Source organism: Odontesthes bonariensis, chromosome 1 (assembly GCF_027942865.1).
Source record: "Odontesthes bonariensis isolate fOdoBon6 chromosome 1, fOdoBon6.hap1, whole genome shotgun sequence".
NCBI classification, from domain to species: Eukaryota; Metazoa; Chordata; class Actinopteri; order Atheriniformes; family Atherinopsidae; genus Odontesthes; species Odontesthes bonariensis.
This window is the reverse complement of record NC_134506.1, coordinates 29,363,460-29,374,846: the sequence shown is the minus strand read 5'-3', so window position 1 is coordinate 29,374,846 and position 11,387 is coordinate 29,363,460. Positions and strand designations below refer to the sequence as shown.

Below are 11,387 nucleotides of genomic sequence, written 5' to 3'. Positions count from 1 at the left end.
CATGGAAACCAAACACAGCATTGTCATATGTGTGCAGTCATCTCTTAAAATCAACTCTCATCCCGCTTCACGCCATCATGGTCGTGTTTAAAGCCGTGTACCAGCGCCGTGTTGAGCAGTTATTCCTCAAAAGCAAAGTTCTGAAGCGGCACATAAAAAGGGTCAATTTTCCTCATTTTCAGCCTCGCGTTGGCAGTTGAACTGTCGTGTTGCAACTGCTTTCATGGAGAGATGCAAGTTAATTTGTCACATCGGCATGATGATCTGTTGAGTAAATTGGATTTCTACCCTTGCTGTGCCTTAGGTTTTCAAGTGAATTTTTTGGAGTACTTTTCACCTGGGCGGGAATAGATATCAAAAGCTCTTTGAAGAGCATCACTCCCCGTACGTGAAGATGATTTCAATCACATGCAAACCCTGTGATCATACGACAACCTACCTCGGGGGGGTGCTCAGCTGGTAAAGTGGACGCCTTCCAACTGGAAGATTAGGTTCCCAGTGTGTATACTGTCCCTGACATGCTTATCTGTGTGTAAATGTAGAGAAAAAGCAAAGTATACAGTACATAGAGGGCACATTTCTAATGACTTACGGTGTATGAATGAGTGAATGGAAACCTGGCCATGGTTAAAAAGGCGTTTCTATATGTGTGAACCCTTTTACCGGGCACTAAAATTTGGGAGTAATGTAAAACAAGCAGACAATTTCCATTATGTCTTTTCATTTTTGTGTAGTCTTTAAATAACTAAGGGTGTGTCGGAAGGATGAGACTTCTGATCTTTCGCAGATTTGGTTTTATTTAAGAGGCATACAAAAAGCAAAACACACCTCGGACGTGCACACGACGCTCAGAAGGGAAAACCGGTCAGCACTGAAATCCACATCATCACTTGTGACGTGAAACTATTCTGGTCCTTTTTTTTTTTGTGATTATAAAAAAAATGCATCACCCACTTACTAAACAGCAGAGAGGATCGTTTAGTTTCGTAGAGCGACTCATGCAGTTTGTTGCACAGGCAACAACGAGCACTGTTTGGGTGACTGAGCCGGCCAAACATTCAGTAAACAGGAACAAACATTCATGAAAGAAACCGACTTAGTCTAACTACGAACTGTCCAAGCAATCCCGATTTTGAAGCATGTAGACACGGAAATTGGTTTTCTAATGATGGCTTCTTACTCCACTGAACCAAAACAAACAAAAAAAAAAAAAAGCTCTACTTAAGTGTCACAACTACTCTGTGCCGTCCTCGTGTAAATGCTTACAGTCTGAGTGACAACTGGTAATAGGAGGGGATGTTAGGTTTGTGAATCATTTGTAAATATTAACAATATTGGGAAGTAAATCCCAAAAATATTCCAATGCAGATGTTACACAAACATTAGATTTAAAAATCAAGCAAACAAAAAACTTGTTAATACAGTAAAATTAGAGAAGTTGTTAAATGTATTAGTAAAGGATCAGGTCGTATATTCCTGTACGTTGTGTAACAAGCCAATTTTTGGTCTTATGATAATATGTTAATGTATTCTTTCTTTTCCTTCGTCTCATAGCCTGCTGAGAGTGAACTGATGAGGCGTTCAAACTACAGTTACACGCAATAGGAGTAGCAAATTATTTTCTCTTAATCAGCGTTTGAAGACATCAATTGAACCGAATTCTGTCCAAAGTTTTTTGTTCATTAGCAACAATCATATTAGTGGAGCACCGTGCTAAACCCATTACCACACAACAGTTCTTTTCCTTTCCTTCGAGAGGAAAACGCTGCCACAGTTGTGCTTGGCTTTTTAAAAGCAGAATGTTGACGGTACATTCGAGCCGAGGAAAGTTTCCGACTGCGTCAAAAGCAAAAGACGTGAAAGCACCACCGAAAAACTATTTTTGGACTTCAACATGGCTGAAAAGCTCTCCCCTAAAGTTGGAAACTTCGGTGCAGTTACTATAAATATTAATAGGTGCCAACAAAAAAACCTGGAATATGGCAAGAAGGAGGGGGCCGCCTTTAGATGACAGAGAACTGGATGCCATGTTTGTTGAGACGGTCGATGAGCGTGCTTCTTGCAAAGGCAGCTCCAGGAGTGTAAACCCCTCCCCTGGAAGGTGAAGGACGAAAAATCCAAAATTATTTCCACAGCCATGTGTCAGATATTGCACTAAATTATATAACTGGACGACATTTCTGTAAAGACATGGACACTGTTTTATGACTTGTGTCTTAGCTGATATCAAACTAAAAGGAAGATAAAATTTTCTTGCCCTTAAATACTTCACAGTACTGTGATGTGCAATCGGGTTTATCGTAGATTATTTATTCAATTTAATGGCAAATTCCAAAGCCTTTTTGAATATTATCATTATTGTTTGTCAGAGAAATTTCACAATAACTACAAAGCTGAATTTCATGAAACTTGGAAAAATTGAGCTGCAGGAACTACCACTAATGGCACAGCCCAAGTATCAAATCCTATCATCTTCACAATCAAGCTGAGGTGTACAATTATGTGGAAATTTACATGCAAAGAAAGAACTTACTTTTTGGGCAAGGCAGCAGGTTCGTTCAGGATGGTTAGAGCGGCCTGTACCATGGTGATGGGTGTGGCCACATACCCGCTCTCTGGGGATCAAGGCAAAACAATTAAAGGACTGTCGCGCTTTAAAAATCCCAGTAAAATACCAAAACTGCTGTTTTCCTCATTTCCAGCTACCTGGTCCCTGAACCAGCGTGCGGATCTTGGCATTGGGTTTGCCCTGAGGGGATTCCTGATCCTCGGAGTAGCCCTCTCCATGGAATGAAAACTGGAAAGATGAACCCTCCATCTAATAGAAAAATGGACAAAATAGAAAGTGTAGTAATCTAAATAAGTGTCGTTTTAAACGTGAAAAGTCTTCTATTCTTTTAGGCTTCCATTACTTCACCTGCTTTCTGGTTGGTCCAGCCTTTGAGAACATTCCGAAGGAGAAGAACTCCGGATACTGAACACACACAAATGAGCCATTAAAACGTTTCAAAACACACAGGATTTGTGGATACTATAATGACAAATGTTCAATAATATGACTCGTTTACCTTAATGAGCAGGTTGCGTCCAAAACTGAACTTGACAAGGAACCAGAACATCATACCAGCAAACATCAACTTGATGATGTTCCCCACACCTCCGATTCCAGCATATGCTCCATACTGGACCTGGATGTGATGATAAAAGGCAGTAATATATAGGCTGCGTTCTTGTTACTAACATCTTAGTCTGAAAAGAAAAAGACAATTAAAGTAAATTCTGAAGTTGTGTTCCTGCAGGACTACTGGGCAAATTAATTAACCATTTAAACCTTTCCTCATATGGAGAGGTGGAAGTATTCATTTTGACAACTCAAAGCCATTTCCACATTGCTCTCGTCAGTACTAAAATGCTGTCCAGAGGATCACTCCCTTTTCTCATTGGGAGTAAGTCCGACACTGACCGGTGAGGCTTGATGTTCCTCCACCAGGAAGCGCTGTGTTCTTTTCACAACGGAGGGATCAGAACCCATGAAGGGTAACGCATACTGCTGGATCTCATTACTGAAGAACAGCGCTCCCCTAGACGACAAACAAACAAAGAAAAGAATAAATAAAACACAAAAAACAAACACTAAATCACCCAACGCGTCATTCGAGAGGAAAGTAAGTAGTATGAATGGAGAAGTGTGAAAAATGAAAAAAAAATCATTTAAATTCATGTAACATTCAAGTTACATGAAAAATCACACAAGTCAAAGACCAAATCTAATATTATGGCCTGGACTAATCAATACTCCGTGTGAGATCATGTCAGCAGTAGGCTGTAGAATGGATTTGCTGACAGTTAGAGACAAGATATAAAAACATATTTGACCCATTCTGATTCACCAGAAGAATGCCTGGTCTGAGCTGAAATATGTGAAACCGACTGGCCTTCACTTCTTACGAGACAGAGGAGCTCTTCTACCCCTGTACATGGGAGGAAACGGGACTGGATATCCGTGAATGAATGGGATGGTTAACAACAAACCTCCAAAACAACCGAGCGTGAAACTGCAGAACAGATTTGCTCCACTATCGAAGGACTCTGGATCTCTATTTATGACCATCCATCCCAAAGCAGCAAGGCAAGGACTGAAAACCTGTTAAAAAGTAAAAGGCCACAGGGAAAGCTAAAGGCTGGGCCTGAAACTCTGATTGTGGGTGACTCTGCCGTAAATGATGGACAAAGGATGTGTGGTAAGAACACTAAAGCCCTCTGCTTTCCTAGGGAAATGGTCAACGATCTGAAGGAGAGAATTCTTGAAATTGCAGATGAATATCCAACTGTGACAAACATCGTTCTGCATACAGGGTCGAACGATGTGTCCAAGCAACAATCTGAGGTTCTGAAACGGGACTTTATTCGATTATTAAACACTGTGAGCTCGCCGAATGCAGCTGTATTCATCAGTGGACCTGTACCACCCGTCAGAGGAGGAGAGGAAAGATTCAGCAGGTTGTTGTTGGCACTGAATAAATGGCTTTTAACAAATAACCCACATGTGTGGAAGGTCAAGTTGTTGGGATATTTAACGTAGGCTATTCCTTAAGCTAAGGGAATCTACTTTACAAGTTGTTATTCTAACACAGAGTTCTGGTCATAATGGCATGGCAGATTTTTAGTTAAGAAGTGATGCTGCAGGGTCAACAAATCAACATCTAATTGCTGGTTATGAGTTCAGCCAAAGTTGCCATGGTGATCATGTCAAGTTAAAAGAAGCCAAGACTCTAAACAGCAGCTCAACGTTGATTTTATTGTTATTTTTCTGCTGGTTAGCCTTCAGCTACCCTACAGCTCTTTCGGTTCAGGCTAAATGTCACGCAGTGGGAACTCCCCACAAAGCTGCCATGCTGTGACCCTGTGCTTCTCCCTAAAACATTGTAAGGCATTAACCTTACACTGAAGTGTGCCCTGAGGTGACAATGTTTTAATTTGGCACCATAAAAACAAAATTAACCGACTGAACGCTTGCCTAAACAAACAAGTGCAGATACAACCACTTAGAATGACCATCTGCTTTGTGCATGGGTCGTTCACTTCCCCATTGATTCCCTGTCAGGTCTGTGGTTGTAGCACCACTCTCACAGACTGGGAACTGGTTGATAACTGGATGGCCTTTGACTGAGAGCAGCAATTATAAGGGGTCTGCGTCTGCACAGTGGAGTTATTACAGCGCACCTGCGTTTCAGCTTTGAGCCGACAGTAGGGAGAGGTTTGTGATTAAACTTCCTCCGAAGACTCTGGAGCTTGTGGCCGTCAGCAAAACCGTAGACGGCTGACTGCCAAGTGCCGTCATGGATACATGCACCCTGTCAGGCACACAAACGAAGAAAATATGGAGATCATAAGTTATGTGAAAGGACAAAGGAGTCATATTTGTGCCACGAAGGAAAATGCGCCGACATAAATATTAGAAATAACTGCGATTTGTCTGAAAAATGTACGGGATCAGGAATCTACAACAAGCTGCTCCAGTTTATGGAATTAAAGAGTAATGTGGTGACATACATCGGGTCCTGAGCCGACAGTCAGGAAGCTCTCCACAGCAGTCAGTGTGCCTGCGAAAGAACAGCCAAACATGACAAGTAAGAAATCATTAATTGCACACCACTGTCAGAATGAGGCTCAATTTTAATTCTATTGCGTTTGTGTGTGCGTACTGAATGCGTATATATATGAGCAGGTTGACATATGCATACCCTTGAACTGGTCCCTGGTGTAGAGGACTCCCATGTCTGCAGGAATGGAGTCAAACCCGCAGCTCCCAATGATGTACACACCTTTCTCAGCTGCCTGGCTGTTGTAGTTCAACTGCGTGCCCTCCAGAAACTGTGCACAGAGGGATACAGTCACACAAGGATTATTTCAACTTTGTGCAGTTTTCCATTTTTGGTATCAACAGTAAGAATAAGATTTTTATGAAGACAATAAACTCAACTCCTAAGAAACCATGTGCAGACTGGAGGAAACGTATTAAGACCTAAGTGTGTCTGAAAACAAAGAAAGTGGTATCGAGTGGTATCGAGAGAATAGCTTAAATCAAAACTAAATCTGTCCTGATGTGCTGAAGGAGGTTGTGATATTTTGTGTTGCTCTTAGGGAACCTTTAGGAGTCTTGAAGCTAACATCAGGCTGTTCTTGTGACGTGTTGTACACAAACCAGCATCCAACAGCAAGAGAACAGCTGCTGTCATTTCGCCAAGTTTGAGATAAATTTGTCTAAGAGGCAACAGCATGAAACTCAGCACGTCTCCAATTTAATCCAAACAAACAGTTTCAAGGCTGTACGTCAGGACATCTGCAGGCCAACACACACAGTCAGCACACAGGTTTTACTTATCAATTTGATTAAAAGCTTGTTTTTTTTAAATGTTGGTGGTGATTCTCCACTGGCATAATGCATTCCTTCTCCCCATACACCAACCATCACAGCTGAAGGTCTTACCCTAACCTTTGTGGCCCAGCATTTGGTCCCAACAAAACACGCTGGACCCCACAAGTATAGTGCGACCGACCCTCGCTTTTGGACCTTATGAATGTCGAAAAACAAGCACACACACACATTACAGTGTAGAAACTAATCATACCTGCGGCTCTCCACAGATGTCGATATGGTGGGCTCCATTCTCCACGCAGGCTTTGACCACTGGCTCGCCAAAGAATCTGTACTATAAACACAGAGAAGCACAAACGAATGAATGCAGACCCTTCTATACTCTCCAACTTTTATCCCTTTGATGCCACTTTGGATAATGGCCAATTTCCCCATGCGCCCCAGTGTTCGTCTGGCAACAACTGCATCTGCTCCGTCACGTATCAAATTGCAAACCAGTTATGTTCACTTACTAGCAAATGTACTGTCTGTATCCATTCAGATGCTAGAAGCCAGGTCTTACTGAAAAGCCTATAAAAACTTCCTTATGACATAACAGTTGGGATTGTATATGCTCAGCACACGCTCCTAAGTTCTATCTTTCTGCATATTTTTGTTATGGTAAAGCATAAAAGTATATAAATACAACTGGATTACCAGTACAGCTGCTCTTATTCACATATTTTCCAGCTTGTTCTCTCAGATGACTACACTAGCATCAGAAATTGTGACTGAAAATCAGCACATTATGAATATGTGTCAACTTGCTAATAGCATAACGCATTTGTTGTTCTGCTCTAATAAAATCACGCTTCTATAACTGCAGTGTCAAACGGAAATAGTACCGTACATGTACGATGATCTTCTACAGAAGGTCATCTGTAGATAAAAGGTAGAGGCCAAAAAAGGTAGAAGCCAAATTCTTTAATGAGGGCTGAATATGAGCCACATTCAGACATTTGATTCTCATGAGTAGGCTTTCCGTTTGCACCCCTTTCACATTTTCCGTTCAGGATTTTTGGAAGAAGCTTAAGTCAAGTTGGACTAAACTCGCAGAGCAAGTTACATTCTTACAAACAGACACTCCTAATTCCTTCAAACCTAAGACACACATGCAAGTTCTTTCTCAGTGTAGCAATAACAGAACTGCAGTAGTTACGCTCATTAGAGAAAATGTGTCACTTTGGATTTTATCCCTGCACCTCAGTTTGTGGTCATCACTGTTGGGGAAGAACTTGGTTTGGACCACAAACCTGCACATAACTGTTGCTGTAAAGCCAATCTCAGTACTGACCTTATCACAATACAACTTATTGTGTGATGTCAGTAGCTTTCATTGTGTAAATGAAGGCTGCTCTGCGTGTGTGTGTGTGTGTGTGTGTGTGTGTATTTGAGAGGTCGAAGGGACAGAGAAAGATGAAAATAGGCTGATAAGCGACACTAATGCCAAAGAGAGATGCCAACATGCCAATGTTGTGAGACAATGTGGATGAAAGACTGGTATCTTTCTGTGCTGTAAAATGGAGCAAGTTCTGTGTGACAATGACAAGCGAATACAAGCGCACACATTTCTGTGGAGTCGTCTACTTACAGGCCCGACGCAGTTGAGAACAATCACAGCCTGTTTGCACATGGCTGCAAGGGAGTCTGGTTCTCCTACATCAGCAACAATCACATCCACCTCTGTCCTCAGCTCAGGCTTACCTACAATTAAACACACAATGCTAGAAATCAAATTCTCAAAAATCATACTGTTCTAATAACTATGCCAAAGACTAAAAAGTGAAACAGCTGGTGAATGAATCACAATAAATATTGTTAGTTTAACAGAAACTGTGCATGTTAACCTTTGATTTGCTTCACAGTGACACACGCTGCAGTACATTGCAACCAGTTGGACTTTTCAAATGTCAAAGATAACACATTAAACACGTAACAATGTAAGCAAAGTAGCCATTTAATTTTATTACTTTTTTTTTCTTAGCCATGTAACTCGTTACATTTGATTTGGTTTCCGATAAATGTTTCAAACAAGGCAGTAAGCCCTCTTCTTCATAACTAACACTGAACATTTCACAATTGACAATGTGTACACTACTGATCAACAAGCATCACTTGGTGAAGTGATGTCAGAGCTCGTTTCTGAGTTCAGAAGGAAAATACTGTTGAATTTCTGGAAGTTCCTTTCTGTCGTCAACGCTGCGGTCGGCTGGTCGCAGGTAAGGCAGACTTAAGCTGACGCACACCGAGTAGTCTGGTGAATAAATGTATTCTATCAGTTTATTCATGCACGTTATTATCTCATAAGAGAAGCTTTTTTTTTTTTTTTAAATAAAAAAAACTGTGAAAATGTCATTCTTTTGTCATCCTTAACATTTTGACAATTCACTGAATTTTGTAATACATTTCAGTCATTGTAACAGAGTACAGTTGCATTTTGGAATTTCATTACAATACACAAGTCTATGGACATTGCTTCTCCCCGACACTGATCGTGACACCTTTTTGTTCACATGATCACAAATATCCATTATAAATTTAAATAGTTCAGGAATTGAGCAACTAGTAGCATAATGTGCACATCAAATGATCAGAAAACCAGAATACTGATGCTCAGCAGAAATGCAGGAGAAAAGATGGAGGTTGCTCTATTTGAGACATGCATCATATACACAGAACGATTACTCTGGGGTTTTTGTACAGTTATACGTAGGGTAAAACAGTCACATCTGCAGGCCTGTAGACAAAAACATAGTTGCATACATGTAGCTGATGTATTTTTGTGGGGCACATGGAAAGTGAGACAAAAGGCCTTGTTGTCACAGGGTTTGGAGTTCCAATCAATGGATAGATGAGTGCACAAGGTGACTACATTAGCACACAAGTTTGAACACAGGCACGCTCCAGTGTGTGCTTCATCAGTGTGAAAATGAGTGCTTTGTAAATGAAGGAGGGTTGAGACAAAACAGGTTACAAAAAAGCAGATAATAAGTGGGCTGGATGAAGTGTCTTGGATAAGGTCTCGTCCGACCTTGAGGAAGACCTTGCAAAAACAATACAAGTTATTTCAAATATTTCCCTAAAATGGCTTGATGTGGGAGGCAAAGGACAAATTTTTGTTTCAACAAGATAACCTCCGTCTTTGGTGCTCACTGTGTGGCTGGACGAATAGATTTAGTCAGGTTGTGCATGCTGCTACGGATGGGGATTGTACAGTGAGGTGAAATGTTCCATCAGCTGTTATACACTCCCTGAAGAGGTGGAGACAGCAGATTACCCTCTAATCCTCTGGAAACTTTGTTACAATCATGATAAAGGCATAGGAACCCGATCTTGATCTAGTAATGAGCTTGATTTTCCATGTAAAGGAGGCACAAGCAAAATGCCAACTTGGAAATCGGATGCATACGTAATAAATGTATTAAATATCTGTGATCTCATTCTGCCTATTAAGTCAATTGAGGTGAATTGCATTTATGTTTGAGTAAACAATGAAAAAAAATCAATCACCAAATTTGTCAAAATTAGATTGATGAGTCGAGCTACTGCAGGTCTGAGGGATGAGTGCAGGGAATAAAACTGTATATTCAGTGTTTAGTAAAAACAGCCAATCCAATACAAAAGTGTTTTAATCCAATAATATGAGCATATTTGATGGGGCCCACATTAAAGCTCAGAAGCAAGGTTATGTGGGAGGATTAAAAACCCAGGAAGGGTGAAGAAAGAAAGAAGTTTTTGTCACATCTCACAGACGTATATAGCAAAAAGAAGATGGACTCCATGACTATGAAAGCTAATATGTGTATTAGGATGCTTACTGGTTGCATCCTAAATCAGTAAAGCTGCACTGAAAGGATTCAACAGAAGAATTAACAAACAACATCCGCACCACAGGACAAAATAGTGTCATCGGCATAGACATCGCACCCAGTTACAGCAGACACAGTGAAGCCTTTTAAGAAGTAAAGTATAATAAATCAGAGATTCACTGTGTTTATAAGAGAGGCAGCAGTAACAAGGCTGTGCTGTACTCATCTGCCCCTCTGACGCATGCTTAAACTGAGCCTTTCTTTGAATGCAACTCTTAATACTGATTATTGCTGTTATGGTAGTAACAACAAATTGTAAACTGTCACCGATTCTTTGTTGCCATCTTTGCTTCGCTGTGCAGTTATACTTAGAGGTCAAAGTCATGTCCAACTGGTTGCCCAAGCCTATCATACGTTGCTTTATCATTGTGAGTCAAGGGTTAAGCAATGCCCCTTGGTCTTGGGAAACACACAGGGCATTCGTGGGTATCCATATATAATGTCCTCCCTTTCCCTGATCTGAAAAAAATTGTTGAAAAGCAATGTGCGCTGCAGCTCTACAATCATTCGGCTTTCAAATGCACAATCAATGGGACTGATCAAATACATACTGAGGACTCCAGCGGCTTGCTCCAGAACTTTTTCCAGCTTCTGCTTGCTCCTGCCTGCCACGGCCCACTTCAGGTTCCCGTTCGGACCTTCGGACACGGTGCGAGCTACCTCCTCCACCACAAACTGGCCCGTGAAGCCAGAGGCTCCGAAGATAACCAGGTGGTAAGGCCTGCTAGAGGATGTCTCAACTCGCGCCATAGTGACTTCAGACAGACAAGAGAAGTCTTTAACCTCTCACCAGGACTCGTCTGACAGACTGACAGAGGGAGCGGAGTGCGTGTGGTTTTGACAGCGCTGCCCTGCCTACTTCCGTAGCAAATGTATTCTAATGTGCTAGCAGTTTCGATAGTTATCGCTTTTATCTGTCGTTACAATGTCATATAAATAAATTGAGCCGTAATAAATGTGAACTTTTTGGGTGCTTTAATCTCTAATAATACACGACCTTTGTCAAGTCTCTTTAGTTTTTTTTTGTTTATCTTTTTATGTTTGTCATACTCGACACTGGTGCTAGCCCAACGACTTCCTCGAGTTTAGCGATTGGTCCT

General features: G+C 41.2%; 1 protein-coding gene across 1 annotated transcript; it reads right to left on the bottom strand.

Annotated features, from left to right (window-relative positions):
* Positions 1 to 777: 777 nt before the first annotated feature.
* Positions 778 to 11,378, bottom strand: LOC142378659 (saccharopine dehydrogenase-like oxidoreductase). Its single transcript, XM_075463428.1, has 12 exons — positions 10,839 to 11,378; positions 8,010 to 8,122; positions 6,633 to 6,713; positions 5,745 to 5,874; positions 5,554 to 5,603; positions 5,224 to 5,354; positions 3,464 to 3,581; positions 3,069 to 3,188; positions 2,918 to 2,974; positions 2,707 to 2,818; positions 2,534 to 2,615; positions 778 to 2,094 (listed from the first exon to the last, which is right to left on the bottom strand). The coding sequence occupies exons 1-12, from the start codon at positions 11,035 to 11,037 to the stop codon at positions 2,004 to 2,006; spliced, it is 1,284 nt and encodes a 427-aa protein (XP_075319543.1). The 5' UTR covers positions 11,038 to 11,378; the 3' UTR covers positions 778 to 2,003.
* Positions 11,379 to 11,387: the final 9 nt, after the last annotated feature.

Coding starts and splice junctions, on each gene's coding strand:
- LOC142378659 (XM_075463428.1), bottom strand. CDS start 11,037: ATGGCGCGAGTTGAGACATCCTCTAGCAGGCCTTACCACCTGGTTATC. Junction 5,875..6,632: donor ACATCTGTGGAGAGCCGCAG/GTATGATTAGTT, acceptor CTCTGTGCACAG/TTTCTGGAGGGCACGCAGTT. Junction 3,582..5,223: donor GGCTCAAAGCTGAAACGCAG/GTGCGCTGTAAT, acceptor TTTGTCGTCTAG/GGGAGCGCTGTTCTTCAGTA.